Genomic DNA, 15929 nt, shown 5'->3' on the forward strand with positions numbered 1-15929 from the left:
TATTTCCAAACCCCTTAAAACCACTCGAAAGAACCCCCCCCAGCAATCCAAAAGCAACCAAGAGACAACCCCAGTACCCCAAAAACCTCTCCAAAGACACCTAAAAAGTCTCAGGACCCTCCTAAATCAACTCCCCCACCTTGTCTGAAACTAATGAGAGTTATATAAAACAATGACAGACAGCTGCGTAGGCCAAGTACAAGTAAAGAACCCGCCCCCTGGGTGGGTCTCGCTCGCTGATTGGCTGCTGCAATGCGCAGACACGGAAGTGGAGCTTCCGTTCGGGCTGCGGGCGAGTTGGGGCTCCGGGCGGGCGATGAGTGGGGGTCGCCATGCTGGGGAGGGCGGCACCTCTTTTGGGGATCCCTGAGGGGACTTTGGGATGATTTGCGGATCCCGGTGGGAATTTCGAAATTTACGGAGAGGTTTGCGATCCTTGAGAGATTTTGGGATGGCCTGGGTGGGATGCGGGTACGCCGGGTGACCCTTTTAGGGAGCTGCGCTGGGGGTACCCTCACAAAACCGCCCTCACCTTCTCCCACACCTTCCCTATTATTCGGGATATCTTTGGATTTGGGTATTCCCTGGAATTCTCCTCCACTTCCTCCTCATCCTGGGAGTCCTCCCAATTTCACCTAATTCCCACAACCCCCCAGAATCCATGGATTCTCTCCTTTTCCTCTGTGCCCGCCGCGTCGTCGCCCAGCGCCCTCTTCCCGCCCTTCCTGCCGATCTCTATCCCGTCCTTTTCCAAGCGGCATTCCTGGATGGAAGACCCCTGGTCCTGCGGGATTTGGTGGCCACTTGGCCTTTCCCGGTGCTGAACTTGCAGCGGCTCGTGGGGCACCGGGAGCTGCTCCGGGATCATCCCTGCAAGCTCTGTGTCCAGGCCGTCATCCTGGCCGTGGTGGCGCAGCTCCGGCGGGAACTGGAAGAGCCCGGCTGCCATTCCAGGTGGGTTTTGGGAATTCCAGCATGGCTACAACCTCCATCCCTCCAATTCCTCCATCCATTCTTGTGGGTTTTCCTGATGGTTTGTTATTGCTGGGTTAAGAACTGCCTGGATGTCCAGGCCCAGAGAGTGGTAGTGAACGGTGCTGCGTCCAGCTGTGGATCAGTCACCAGTGGTGTCCCGAATGGTCTGTGCTTGGGCCAGTTCTGTTCAATATTTTTATTGATGACATGGATGGGGGTATTGAGTCTTTCATTAGTAAATAGACACTGAGCTGGGAGCATGTGTCGATCTGGTGGAAGTAAGAAGGGCTCTGCAGAGAGGCCTGGAACGGTTGGATGGATGGGCAGAGTCCAGTGGGATGAAGTTGAATATGCCCAAGTGCTGAGTCCTGCATTTTGGCCACAATAAACCCCTGCAATGTTACAGGCAGAAAGGGACCTGGGGGCACTGATGGACAGCAGCTGGACATGAGCCAGCAGTGTGCCCTGGTGGCCAAGAAGGCCAATGGCCCCTGGCCTGGATCAGGAATGGTGTGGCCAGCAGGAGCAGGGAGGTCATTCTTGCCCTGGACTCAGCACTGGTGAAGCCACACTGAGTGCTGTGTCCAGTTCTGGGCTGTCAGTTTAGGAAGGATGTTGAGACGCTCGAGCGCGTCCAGAGGAGGCAACGAGGCTGGTGAGGGGCTTGGAACACAAACCCTGTGAGGAACGGCTGAGGGAGCTGGGGTTGTTGAGCCTGGAGAAAAGGAGACTTAGGGGTGACCTTATCACTCTCTACAGCTCCCTGAAAGGTGGCTGTGGTCAGGTGGGGTTGGTCTCTTTCTCCAGGCAGCAGCTGACAGAAGCAAAGGACAAGCCTCAAGCTGTGCTAAGGGAAAATTAGGTTGGAAATTAGGAAGAAGTTTTTCATGGACAGAGTGATCAAGTACTGGAATGGTCTGCCCAGTGTAGTGGTGGAGTCACCATCCCGGAAGTGTTTAAAAAAGACTAGATGTGGCACTTGGTACCATGGTCTAGTTGAGGTGTTAGGGAATGGGTTGGACTAGGTGATCTTGAATGTCTCTTCCAACGCAGTGTTTCTGTGAATTATTCCTGTGTCTTCAGCCTGCGTGTGCTGGACATGACTGGACTCCCGGATTCCACATCCGGCCACGTTCCGGACAGGATGAGCGTCTGGTCTGGCACTGTGGCTTTGGCCAAAGCTTGCATGGAGGTGTCCAAGCACCAGCGGGAATTCCAGCGGCGTGGATCCAAGCGGCACAAAGGCCTCTCTGGAGATGACAGGGCCACAGCCACTCCGCGGGCCCTGGGCATTGCCATCCATGCTGACCTGTTCGTCAACGGAACGTCCTATGGGATCCTGCGTGACGCGCTCCAGACCAGAGCCGCTGGCCCACTGCGCCTCAAGTGCCGGGAATTCCAAGCGGAAGAACTCTCGGCATCTGGGATCGTGACTTTGTTGGAATCTCTGGATCCTTCCTGTCTGCGGAGGGTGGATCTGCGCTTCAATAATTTGGGATTGAATGGGCTTTCAGTGATCCTGCCGCACCTCTCGCGCTTCCCAGAGCTGTGCAGCCTCAAGCTCCAGTACAGCAACGTGGACGTGCGGCGCCTGACTCCGGAAACAGCCGTCGGGATCCGCTGCCTGGCTGGGCAGCTGGGAATGTTGCCCAGCCTCCGGGAGCTCAACCTGGGATCCTCCAGGCTCTCAGGAAATCTACGACAGATCCTTGGGTGAGTTCCCCACTGAGTGGGGCCTTCCTGTTCTCCAGGGTTATTCCCAAGGGTTGGGCTTGGGGATCTTGTGGGTCTTTTCCAATCTCAGTGATCCCATGATTCCAGGATTTCCTTATGTCAATATTCCCATGATCCCATTATTCCATTTTCCCAATTCATGATCCCAAAATTCTATGATTCCTGATTCCATGAGCCTGAGTTGGGGCTCACTGGGTCTTGATGGTCTTTTCCAGCCCGAATGATCCATTGATTCCAAGAATTCATTATCCCAGTGTTCCCAATATCCTGTGATTCTGGTTTCCCAATAGCTCATGAGACTCAATTATTCTGTCATCCCATAATTCCGTGATCCCATAATTCCACGATTCCAGAATTCCCAAAGGCTGAACCTGACATTCTTGGAGGTCTTTTCCAATCTTAATGATCCTGGGTTCCCATGATCCCATTATCCCAATAGACCGTGACTTCATGATTCCATGATCCATAACTGTGTGATTTTCTAATTCCATGATCCCATAATTCTATGATGCCAGAATTCCTAGAATTTGGCCTTCATGATATTGAGGCCTTTTCCAACTTCAATGGCTCCATGATGCCGTAACTCCATGATCCCATAACTCCATCACTCCCTGATCCCAATATCCCACGATCCCATAATTCAATCACTCTGTCATCCCAAGACACTGTAACTCCACAATTCCACAATTCCCGAGCTCCATGTTCCCATAATTCCACGATTCTCAAACCTTGAACTTGATGATATCAGAGACCTTTCCCAACCTCAGCCATTCCATAACTCCTTGACCCCATAATTCCAAAATCCCAGGATTTTCAGGTAGCGAACTTGATGTTCTTGGAGTTGTTTCCCAACTTCAGCCATTCCATAATTCCACATTTTGATTCCACAATTCCATGACGCCTTGATGCCATAATTCCATGGGTCTCAAACCTTGAACTTGATGTTCTTGGAGACTTTTCCCAACTTCAGCCATTCCAGCCATTCCATAATTCCCCAATTTGATTCCACAATTCCATGATTCCTTGACCCCATAATTCTATGATTCTCAAACCTTGAACTTGATGGTGTCAGAGACTTTTCTCAACCTTAGCCATTCCATAACTCCATGATCTCATCATTCCAAATTCCCATGATTTTCAGAGGTCAAACTTGATGTTCTTGGAGACCTTTCCCAACGTGAGTAATTTCATAACTCCATGATCTCATAATTAAAAAATCTCAGGATTTTCAGGAGTCAAACTCGATTGTCTTGGACCTCTTTCCCAACCTTACCCATCCCACAATCCTCCGACTCTACAGATGCAATCACAGCTCTCATTCCCTGCCTTTCCCCCAGGAATCCAAACATTTCCTGCTCCCACCAATCCTCCCTTGGCCCTCACCTCTACCTTTTCCCTCCTGCCAGTGACCTCAGGGCTCCGTTAGAAAGCTTGGAATTGGCCTTCTGTTCCCTCGTTCCTGCCGACCTTGCCTTCCTCTCCCAAAGCTTCCACGCTCCGGCCCTCAAAAAGTTGGATCTAAGTGGCCACAACATCTCCCAAGGCCTCCTGGAGCCGCTCCGGCTGCTCCTGGAGGAAACCTCAGCCTCGCTGCTGCACCTGGATCTCATGGAATGCCGCATGGCCGACTCCCACCTGGACGCGCTGCTCCCGACGCTCCGGCGCTGCTCCTGCCTGCGCTTCCTGGGACTCTACGGCAATCGCCTGTCCATGGCCGCGCTCAAGGATCTGCTCCAGAAAACCTTGGAACTGCCAGATCTCCACCTGGTTGTCTATCCTTACCCAATGGATTGCTGCAAACCGGAGCCACCAGCAGAATCCGGTTGGAATTTTGAAGAGGTCATGGATGAGGAACTTTTGGCGGTGGCCAAGGCGGAATTTAACCAAATCTTGGAGAATTCCAGGAGAACCAACCTTATCTGGACTTACAACCCCTATGGCCACAGAGACCTGGACTACTTCTCCTTGTGATTTGAGAAAAGCTTGGAGCCTCCATCATAGAAAAGCATCACCATCTCCTTCCCGAAATCCGGGAGTTTTCAGCCTCATCCCAGTGCTTTGCCACCTCATTCCAGTGGAATTTTCTCTTTATTTCAATGGTTTTCTGCCTGGTTTTGTTATTTTTCTGTCTCATCCTGCTGTTTTATGTCTTATTTCAGGGTGTTTTTACCCCATCCCAATATTTTCCCCCTGATCCCAGTATTTTTCTTCCTCATTTTGGTGTTTTCCTGCCTCATCCCAATGTTTTTCCACCTTATTTTTATATTTTCCCCCTCATCCTGGAATTTTTCCACCCCATTTTGGTGTCTTTCCCACCCTGATCCCAATGTTTTTCCTTCATGTCCCGCTCTTTGCCCAGAATTTTTATTGCCACATCCAGTGGGAAAAACCCCCAGAATTCCCTTAATTCCCATGGGATATTAATTATTGTTAGTTAATTATTAATAATTATTGATTAATAAGACACCACTGCTGAAATTTCATGCAAATCCCTCCCAAATTCCCAAATCCTTGGTTCCAAATCCCCAAATTCTTGATCCAAAATTTCCAAATCCCCAAATCCTTGATCCCAAATTCTTAAATCCTTCTTCCCAGTTCCCTAAATCCTTCATCCAAATTCCCCAGATCCTTCATTCCATATCCCCAAATCCTTCATCCCAAATCCTTGATCCCGAATCCTTGCAACAAGGAATTGACAGAGCAACTTCCAGTCTTTTTTTGGGAGGATTTTTACCAGAAAACCGCGGAGTTCGGCTGCCTGGAATTTTGGGGTGCTCCAATTCTTTGGGAATAGGTTGGGAATCTCCCATTCCTGGGGGAATAACTGGGGATTCCAATTTTGGATAAGACAAAATTCCTTTTCAAGAACTGACAGACTCAACCTCCAATCCTGATTTTTCTGCCCGCAGAATTCCCAACAATTCCCCGGAGAGCCGATACTTCCTCCCTTCCCACAAAAAATGCGTCGGCGGCTTTTCCGGCCCTTCCTCAAACTGGAATTCCGAGCTCCACTCGGATGCCAGCGCCGAACGCACCAACCCAACTCCTCCGGCTCTTTCCGGAGCCGGGTGATAAAGCCGCCCATTTTCTGGGAATACCGCCAGCATTCCCGGCTGGAATGGCACCGTCAGCTTGGAGCCGCCTCCACAGTAGGAAAGGAGGGAATTCCCGTCGGATCCGGGCAGGATTTGGGTGAAAACCACAGGAACGTCAGCACAGCGCAGGAAATTCCGTTCCCGGCCGCAGCGGGAAAGGAACGGGAATTCCGCCTGGTAGCGCCCGCTCCGGTTCCGCTCCAGGTGCTTGAAGAAGAAAGAGAGGAATCCAACGTCTGTTGGGATGGAGAAATTAATGGATTAATGCTCTTGGAATTCGGGGAATTCTGGGATGGTTGATTAAAGAGGCTTTTCCCGATTTTTTTTTTTTTTTTTATTCCCAGATATTTCCTAGTGTTTTTCTGGTGGTTTTTGGAGTTGTCGTGGAGTTTTTTAGGATTTTTCCCAGGAATTTTAAGGATTTGGGAAAGAGATTAGGGAAAAGAGGAACTAGAAAGAGGAAATGCAACTTAAAATTAATTTTCATTAATAAAATTAGTTTCTTAATTAATTAATTATTAATTAATGATGGAATTTCTTCATTAATTAAGGAACTTTTTCATTAATTAAGGAACTTTTAAATTATTTAAAGAATTTAATAATTAAGGATTTAATTTAGGAAGGAATAATTATTAGGGAATAATACATTATTGAATGATTTATTTGCAAATCAGGGATTTTCCAGGAATTTTAGGGATTTTGGAAATGGATGAAGGAAAAGAGGAATTGGGAAGAGGAAATGCTTCCTTTTTCTAATTAAAAAAAGATTTCTCAATTAATGAAGGAATTTTGTAATTAATTAAGGAATTCATTAAATAAGGATTTTTTTCATTATTTAAAGAATTCCTTAATTAATTAGGGAATTTAATAATTAAGGAGTTAATTGAATCAGGGAATTAATAATTAATTAGGGAATGATTCATCAATGAGATTAATATGCAAATTAGCAGTTTTCCAGGAATTTTAGGGATTAGGGAAAGGTATAAAGGAAAAGAGGAACTGGGATGAAGAAATGCTTCCTAAAATTAATTTTTCTAATTAAAAATAGATTTCTTAATTAATTGAGGGAATTTCTTAATTAATTAAGGGATTTCTTCATTCATTAAATAATGCTTTCATTATTTATCAAATTTCTTAAGTAGTTAAGGAATTTAATAATTAGGGAATTTAATTAATGAAGGAATGATTCATTAATTAGGGAATGATTCATTAATGAGGGATTCATAAGCAAAAACAAGATTTTCAAGAAATTTTAGAGATTTGGGAAAGGGATGAGGGAAAAAAGGAATTGGGAAAGAGAAATGCTTCCTAAAATTAATTTTTAAAATTAAAAACAGATTTCTTATTTAATGAGGGAATTTCTTAATTAATTAAGACATTTTTAATTAATTAAGGAATTTAATAATTTGGGAATTTAATGAATGAGGGAATGATTATTGATTAAGGAACAAGGTATTAATGAGGTATTAATTTGCAAATTAGGGGCTCCCACCTTTCCTGTCCCTTTCCAAGACCCAACACCCCCCCCCAAATTAAAGATTAAACCCTAATTAAGGCTTAAATCCCAATTAACAATCCAATCCTAATTAATAACCAGGTCCTAATTAACAACAGGATGCTAATTAGGGACTTACCTTTGAAGCAGGTGACGAAGTTCTTGACTTTGGAGTCATCCAGGAAAAGCTGCAGAAAAAAGCAGGAAAAAGCCTCAAAACGCTTGAGTTTTCCCAGACATATCCCAGATTTTTCACTGGGATAGTTTTGGGGTCCATCTTGAATCCCTCTGCCATCTTTTCAGCGGGATCCAGCCAGGATTTGCTTTTTGGGATTTTTCTGGGATCTGCTCTGAGTCCATGGAAAGGTTTTTTTGGGATCACTCTGGAATCTGAGTGGGATTTGTCTGGAATTGGACTGGGATCTGTGCAGGATCCATCCAGGCTATATTTGTGATCTGTCTGGATTTAATCTGGGTTTAATCCAGGTTTAATCTGGGATCTGGCCACAGTCCTACTGGGATTCATCTGATATCCATCCAGGATCCACCCAGCTTCTCCCTGGGATTTTTTTATTCTCTCTGGGATCTGCCCAGAATCCAGGCGGGATATCCCCAGGATTCGTTCACAGTTCCCTCAACCCCTATCTAAGCCCTGTATATCCCCTACTGATTCCCTACTAATCTCAAATAATTCCCTATATATGCCCTGGAGATCCCCTATAGATCCCAAATATATCTCCTATAAATCCCCTGTAGATCCCCTATAGATCCCAAATATATCGCCTATAAATCCCCTGTAGATCCCTCATAAATCCCCTTTTGATCGCCTGTAGTTCCCCTTTTGATCCCAAATAAATCCACTGTAAATGCCCTATAAATCCCCTGTAAGTGCCCTATAGATCCTCCCTCACCTGTCCATGGTGATCCACGTAATAAAAATACTCGCGAGTTCTAGGCCCCGGCCGCTGCCCCTGCAGGTACCGGGGCCCCGGGCGCGCGCAGAGCCGCAGCAGCGCCCCCACCCTCATCGCGACAGCCACCGGCGACCCCCGACACGGCCGGGCCACCTCCCTGTCGCCCGAGGTGACAGTGACAGCAGCGCCACCGGCGCCAGCCGGAAGTGCCCACTAGGGGGACCGGAATGTGTGCGCACCGTGGCTGGTGCAGCGGTGAAAAGGTTCCGGAGAGGAAACGAAAGTGGAAGGAGAGGGTCCGGGAGAACGTCCCGCCGCTATAGGGGCACCTATACATCTCCAGACCTTATAGAACCCCCCAGACCGCCACATAGACCCCCCAGAGCTTCCCTATAGGGTCTCGTACCTGTACAGATCCTCAGCGGCCCCTTAAAAATCTCCTATGGGCGGCTCGTGGCCCTGCGTGCCCTCATAGATCCCCTATAGATCCCTTTACCCTCTGTTTCCCGCCATTTTCCCCTCAGGGCCCCACAGTCACCGGGAGAAGCAGCGGGACGAGGGAAAAAATTGGAAAATGAGGCGGGAACATATCGGGATGCAGGAAAAACCACCGGGATGAGGTAGAGAAACACCTGGTATGGGGTGGAAAAATAACGGGATGAGTGACAAAAATACCAGGATGAGGGGGAAAAAAATGTTAAATGAGGGGAAAACCAGCAAAATATCGGAATGAAGGAGAAAACACCAAGATGGAGCGGGGGGAAACACCAAAAGAATAGGAAAATTACCAAAATGAGAATGAAAAGAGAGAAATGAGGTGGAAAAACACCAAAAATAAGGCAAAGCTCCAACGGAATAAGGCCCAAAATACCAAAATTAGACAGAGAATCACTGGAATGAGGTGGTAGAACAACAAAATGAGGTGAAAAACCACCAGCATGAGGGGGAAAGGACTGAAATGAGGTAAAACCCCAGCAAAATGAGGCAGAAAAGCACCATGACTTGGCAGAAAAACACTAGAATGAGGCAAAATATAAGAAAATGAGATGTCAAAACACTGGCAGGAAGGGAAAACCACAGGGATAAGAGGAAAAAATTCCAAAATTATGTAGAAATTTGATGGGATAAGGCCCAAAACACAAAAATGAAGTGGAAAAACAATGGGATGAGGGGAAAAATACCTAAATGAGGTGGAAAACCAGTAGGATTAGAGGGTCAAGACAAAAAAACACCTCAAAATGAGATGGAAAACAACCAAAACGAGGGTGGAAAACACCAGAATGAGGGGAAAAATAATGGCATAAGACCAAACCAGCAAAATTAGGTAGAAAACAACGGAATAAGGCTCAAAATACCAAAATGAGCTGGAAAACCACCAGGATGTGGGGGAAAATAAAAATACTGGGATAAGGCAAATAAAAAAATTAATATGAGGAGGAAAAAACACCAAAATGAAGGGAAAAATAATGGGATGAAGGGAAAATACCGAAATGAGTTTGACAAATACAGAAATGAGGTGGAAAACAGAGAAATGAGGTAGAAAAACACAGGGATGGGGGGGAAGAACACTGGGATGAGGCATAGCCCATGAAAATGAGGAGGAAAAACAGCAGTAAAAAGTGCAAAAAGCCCAGAATGAGATGGAAACCCACCAGGATTAGGAGGGAAAACATGGAAGGTTCATGGATCGGGATAAAGATTAGGAAAGATCCCTCAGGAAATCCCATCCGGGCATGAGAGACTCAGGATCTGGGAAAGGATAAGTTTATTTCCAACGGAATCAGAGCAGGATAACAAGACCCCAAATCCAACCTTCCCCTCCCCCCAATTCACTCTTTCCCAGCTTTCCCTCAATCCCCCCAGCGGCGCTGGGAGCCAGGGCAATCCCAGGAGAGTTTTCCATGGATTTCTGCAATGTGTCATTCCCATGGAAGACAATTCCTCATGGACTTTTCCAAGGCGTAAATATGTCAGGAATATCCTGCTCCAAAGGTTTTTTCCTCCGTGGGATTCCTGCCAGGAATCGCTCCTTTTTCCATGGATCTGCAGGTCCCTCCCAAGATGCAGCTCCAGGATGAGCTTCCCTTTGGATGTAGCACAGAATTTTGGGAATTTCCACTCCAGCACCTTGGAATCATCTCCGGAGTTGTTCCTTTACCAAAGTGCTGCTCCATAATTCCACCTGTGATACGACTGATTTCTTCTGTCTCAGTTCGTATTCCAGAGGCATTGCCATTGTTCCTGACAGGATTGGCTGGACACGGGAGAAGCTTCCAGCAGCTTCCCATGGAATCCAGTCCCGGAGCCTCCTGGAATTTGGCTGTGCAAAGCCAATCCTAACCAAAAAAACACTGGGATGAGCTGGAAAAGTCATGAAATGGGATGGAAAAATACTGGATGAAGCAGAAAAGTACCAGGATGGGCTGAAAAACCACCGGGAAAAATAATTAAATGGGAGGAAAAATACTGGTCTGAGACAGAAAAACACTGGGATGAGGGGGGAAGTATCGGGATGAGGGGAAAACTATTGGGATGAGGGGGAGAAATGTCAAAATGTGGCATAAAATCTATGAAACCAAGGAAAAATCTCGGGATGGGGCAGAAAAACATTGGAGTGAGGCAGAAAACTGAAAAAAAAACAGGCAGAAAAGCACCAAGACGAAAGTAAAAATACCACTGGAATGAGGCAAAAAAGCACCTGGATGAGGCGGAAAATACACTGATTTTAGGAAGGAGGCGGCAGCGCTTTTCCGCAATGGAGGCTCCAAGTTTTTCCTGCCTTCAAGCTGTTCCCAAATCACAAGGAGAAATAGTCCAGGGCTCCGTGGCCATAGGGATTGTAAGTCCAGACAAGGTCGGTTCTCCCAGAATTAGCCAGCAGCTGGGAAATCTCCGCGGTGGCAGCTGCCAAACGTTCCCCATCCATGGGTTCCTCGTAAATCCGCCGGGATCCCGGTACTCGGCGTGGGGGCTCTGGCTTGTAGCAATCCACTGGGAAGGGATACACGACCAGGTGGAGATCTGGCAGCTCCAAGGTTTTCTGGAGCAGATCCTTGAGTGCGGCTGTGGACAGGGAATTGCCATAGAGTCCAAGGAAGCGCAGGCGGGAGCAGCGCCGGAGCGTCGGGAGCAGCGCATCCAGGTGGGAGTCGGCCATGCGGCATTCCATGAGATCCAGGTGCAGCAGCGAGGCCGAGGTTTCCTCCAGGAGCAGCCGGAGCGGCTCCAGGAGGCCTTGGGAGAAATCGTGGCCACTCAGATCCAACTTTTTGAGGGCTGGAGCATGGAAGCTTTGGGAGAGGAAGGCGAGGTCAGCGGGAGCGAGGGAGCAGAAGGCCAATTCCAAGCTTTCCAACGGAGCCTGGAGGTCGCTGGTGGGAGGGAAAAGGGAGAGGTGAGGCCCAAGGGAGGATTGGTGGGAGATGGGAATGCCAGGACTCCTGGGGGAAACACAGGGAATGAGTGCTGGGATTGCATCCGTGGAATCGTGGGCTTGTGGGATAGGTGAGGCTGGAAAGGAGCTACAAGAACATCGAGTTCGACCCCTGAAAATCGTGGGACTTTGGAATGATGGGGTCATGGAATCACAGAATAATGGAATCACTGAGGTTGGGCAAAATCTCTGAGACCATGAAGCTGAAGCTTTGAGAATCCTGAAATTATGGCATCATGGAGCCATGGAATGATGGAATGACTAAAGTTGGCAAAGAGCTCCAAGACTCATCGAGTTCCACCCCTGACAAACCTGGTATTTTGAAATGATGGGATTATGGAGTTATGGAAAAGCTGAGGTTGGGAAAGGTCTCCAAGAAGATCAAGTTTGACCTCAGAGAATACTGGGATTTTGGAATGATGGGGTAATGGAACCACAGAATAATGGAAACACTAAGGTTGGAAATGATCTCCAAGAACATCCAGTTCAAGGTTTGAGAATCATGGAATTATGGGATCATGGAGTTACAGGCTCATGGAGCCATTAAAGTTGGAAAAGACTTCAGGACCATCAAGTTCAACCTTTGGGAATCCTAAAATTAAGCAATTATGGGATCATGGAGTCCTAGACTATTGGGATAATGGGATCATGGGAACCTGGGATCTAAGGCTGGAAAAGATCTCATGGATCATTGAACCCAAACTTTGGGAATTCTGGAATCGTGGAATTTTGGGATGATGAATTTATGGAATAATGGAATTGTTGAGTCATGAACTATTGGGATGACAGAATCATGGGATCATGGGAATATTGGGTAATGAAATCCTGGAATCATGGGATCACTAAGGTTGGAAAATACCTACAAGATCTTGAAGGTCAGCCTTTGAGAATCCTAGAATCATGGAATTCTGGGATCATGGATTTTTGGGACAATGGAGTCATGAATTATTGGAATAATGGAATCATGGGAACATCGGGACAAGGAAATCTTGGAAGCACAGGATCACTCAGATTGGAAAAGACCCCCAAGATCCCCGAGCCCAACCCCTGCGAATACCCCAGAGTGCGGGAAGGCCCCGCTCGGTAGGGAACTCACCAGAGGATCTGGCGCAGATTTCCGGAGAGCCGGGAGGATCCCAGGTTGAGCTCCCGGAGGCTGGGCAGCATTCCCAGCTGCCCAGCCAGGCAGCGGATTCCGATGGCCGATTCCGGCGTCGGGCGCCGCACATCCACGTTGCTGTACTGGAGCTTGAGGCTGCGCAGCTCTGGGAAGCGCGAGAGGTGTGGCAGGATCACCGAGAGCCCGGTCAATCCCAAATTCCGGAAGCGCAGATCCACCCTCCGAACGCAGGAAGGATCCAGAGATTCCAGCAGGCTCACGATGCCAGCCAGGGAGAGCTTTTCTGCTTGGAATTCGCGGCACTTGAGGCGGAGTGGGCTGGTGGCTCCAGTCTGGAGCGCGTCGCGCAGAATCCCGTAGGATGTTCCGTTGACGAACAGGTCGGCGTGGACGTCCACACCCGGAGGCTGCGGAGCGGCTGAGGCTGTAGCAGCTCCGGAGCGGCCTTTGTGCCGCTTGGATCCGCGCCTCTGGAATTCTCGCTGGTGCTTGGACACCTCCACGCATGCCTTGGCCAAAGCCACGGTGCCAGACCAGACGCTCATCCCGTCCGGAGCACGGCCGGCTGGATCGTCCGGAACTCCTGTCACATCCAGCACACGCAGGCGGCACCCGCTGGAAAAAATATGAAGAAACCATTAAAACGCCTGGAGGAATGGAGGTTGTGGTCATGACAGAATTGCCAAAACCCACCTGGAATCACAGCCAGGCTCTTCCAGTTCCCGCCGGAGCTGCGCCACCACGGCCAGGATGACGGCCTGGACACAGAGCTTGCAGGGATGATCCCGGAGCAGCTCCCGGCGCCCCACAAGCCGCTGGAAGTTGAGCACTGGGAAAGGCCAAGCAGCCACCAAATCCCGCAGGACCAGGGGTCTTCCATCCAGGAATGCCGCTTGGAAAAGGATGGGGTAGAGGTGGGCAGGAAGTGCAGGAAGAATGGGAAGGGGGTGGTGGGCTACGATGCGGCGGGCACAGAGGAAAAGGAGAGAATCCGAGTATCCCGGCGGGAGTTGGCGCTTGGGGATGCACGGCGGGATTCGGGTGGAGGAGCGGCTGCGCGAGGGCGCCATGGTGGAATTCTGGGAATGTTCCCAAAATCCAGGGATTTCCTGCAGGGCCACAAAGGGAACCTGTGGGAGAAATGGGGTGGGGGAAGGGAGGCCAAAGGGGGAGTTTGGGGGTGGGGGGAAAGCCTGAGTGGAGATTCTGTAAAAATGGGGTCCTGGAGCATCCCCAAAAACCAGTTCAGGAACCCCTAAGCCAGTCCAGGGATCCCCTAAACCCTCCAAAGCAGCCCAGGGACCAAACCAGTCCAGAGATCCCTAAGCCAGTCCACGGACCTCCCTAAACCAGTGCAGGGACGATCCCCAAACCAGTCCAAGGACACCCCAGACCAGCCCAGGGTCCCTCTAAACCCCCCAAGCCAGTCCTGGGATCTCCTAAACAGTCCAGGGACCCCCAAACCAATCCAGGGATCCCCTAAATCTCTTCAGGGACCCTAAAAGCAGCGCAGGGACCCTAAAAGCAGCTCAGGGATCCCCAGACCAGTCCAGGGTCCCCCTAAACAAGCCCAGGGACCCTCTAAAGTCCCCAAAGCAGCCCTGGGACCCTCCCAATCCAGTCCAGGGTCGATCCCCAAACCAGTCCAGGGACAATCCTCAGACCAGTCAAGTGTCCCTCTAAACACCCCAAAGCAGCCCAGGGACCCCCCAAACCAGCTCAGGGATCCCTCCCAAACCAGTCTGGGAATCCCAAAACAGTTAAGGTATCCATAAACAAGTCCACGGACCACATAAACAACTCCAAGGGCCCCAAAACCAGCCCAAGGACCTCCAAATCAGCCCAGGAATCCCAAAACAGTTCAGGGACCTCCTAAACCAGTCCAGGTATCCCAAAACCAGCCCAGGGACTCTTCCATAAACCAGTCCAGAGATCCCCCAAACCAGGCTAGGGAGCCCTAAACCAGCCCAGAGACCCCTAAATCAGTCCAGGGACCACCCCCACCCCCGACAAACAAATCAGGGACTCCCCTAAATCACTCCAGGAACACTCCAAAACTTAAAACCTCTAAACCAGCCCAGAGATCCCCCAGATCTCCCCAAACCAGTCCAGGGATCCCAAAACAGTTCAGGGATTCCATAAACCATGCCAGGGACCCCAAACCAGTTCATGGATCCCCTAAATGCACCCTGGGACCTCCAAACCATATTCGAAACTCCCCAGATTTCCCTAAACCAGCTCGGGAACTCCTCCCGACCTCCCCAATACCCACCCCAGGAATCTCCCTAAACCACACCGAGGACCCCCAATCCCCAAACCTCCCTTCCTCAGGACTCCCCCTCCCCTGGGGTGCCCCCATCCCCCCCAAACCACCTCAGGGACCCCCTGGACCCCCAATCCAGCCTGTCCCAACCACGGGGTCCTTCCCAGCCTTCCCAATCCATTCCGGGACCCCTCCCCAACCCCCTAAACCCACCCGAGGAGCGCCGCCAGACCCCCTAAACTCTCATGGGGTCCTCCAATCTTCTGAGCCCCGCCAGGGACCCCCCGAACCCCGAAACCAACCCCGGCGCCCCCCCAAACATGGCGTCCCCCACTCACTACCTGCCCGCAGCCCCCACTCGCCCCTGCCCATACGGAAGCGCCACCTCCTTGTCTGTGCGCAGCGTTCGCCAATCAGAGAGCGGGATCCACCCTGGGGGCGTGTTCCAGCAATTTTATTGGCTTCTACAACTGTCCGTCAAAGTTCACACTCACCTCTCATTGGTTGTGGTTGTGTGGGCGGAAGCTTTGCCGTATTTTGGTGTTTATTGGCTCTTGTTGCTGTCAATCACGGCGAGTAGTATTCCTGCCTTCCTATTGGCTAACGCGCGGCCGGAGCGGGAGGTTCGCTCTGAGGCAGCCCTGGGGTCCCCCCCGAGCTTCCCTCGATTCCCGATCCTGATCCCAAATCCCGATTCCCGATCCCGGTTCCCGCGGCCACGGAGCGGCAGCAGGAGCTGAAGGTGCTGCTGAAGCGCTGGGAAGTGGAATTCCTGTGGGAACGACGGCGGAAACCCAGCCAGGTGCTCCTGAGGGGCAGCGGCGGGAATTTGTGAGGGGGGAAATCCCTGAGGGGAATCCTAGGAATTGGGGGGAGGGGCTAGTTTGGGGGTCCCCAAGC

At 49.8% G+C, this 15929-nt stretch overlaps 3 protein-coding genes across 4 annotated transcripts; 1 reads left to right on the forward strand and 2 right to left on the reverse strand.

The window, feature by feature from the left end:
* Window positions 1-242: 242 nt before the first annotated feature.
* LOC130266426 (leucine-rich repeat-containing protein 14-like) lies at window positions 243-4806 on the forward strand. The gene is made up of 3 exons (XM_056515703.1): window positions 243-954; window positions 2059-2688; window positions 4116-4806. Exons 1-3 carry the CDS (start codon window positions 662-664, stop codon window positions 4678-4680), a joined length of 1488 nt encoding a protein of 495 aa, XP_056371678.1. The 5' UTR covers window positions 243-661; the 3' UTR covers window positions 4681-4806.
* Window positions 4807-5420: 614 nt separating this feature from the next.
* Window positions 5421-8470, reverse strand: CUNH8orf82 (chromosome unknown C8orf82 homolog). The gene is made up of 3 exons (XM_056515706.1): window positions 8211-8470; window positions 7439-7487; window positions 5421-6040 (listed from the first exon to the last, which is right to left on the reverse strand). Exons 1-3 carry the CDS (start codon window positions 8325-8327, stop codon window positions 5571-5573), a joined length of 636 nt encoding a protein of 211 aa, XP_056371681.1. The 5' UTR covers window positions 8328-8470; the 3' UTR covers window positions 5421-5570.
* A 1491-nt stretch (window positions 8471-9961) lies between these two features.
* Window positions 9962-15434, reverse strand: LOC130266425 (leucine-rich repeat-containing protein 14-like). Of its 2 annotated transcripts, none has more exons than XM_056515701.1 (4): window positions 15371-15434; window positions 13460-13896; window positions 12743-13381; window positions 9962-11584 (listed from the first exon to the last, which is right to left on the reverse strand). In XM_056515701.1, the coding sequence occupies exons 2-4, from the start codon at window positions 13834-13836 to the stop codon at window positions 11011-11013; spliced, it is 1590 nt and encodes a 529-aa protein (XP_056371676.1). In that variant the 5' UTR covers window positions 13837-13896; window positions 15371-15434; the 3' UTR covers window positions 9962-11010. The 2 variants fall into 2 exon arrangements, with proteins under 2 accessions (XP_056371676.1, XP_056371677.1); XM_056515702.1 differs by having other exon boundaries at window positions 15368-15430.
* Between the last annotated feature and the right edge of the window lie 495 nt (window positions 15435-15929).

Source organism: Oenanthe melanoleuca, unplaced genomic scaffold (genome assembly GCF_029582105.1).
Source record: "Oenanthe melanoleuca isolate GR-GAL-2019-014 unplaced genomic scaffold, OMel1.0 S041, whole genome shotgun sequence".
Taxonomy (NCBI): domain Eukaryota; kingdom Metazoa; phylum Chordata; class Aves; order Passeriformes; family Muscicapidae; genus Oenanthe; species Oenanthe melanoleuca.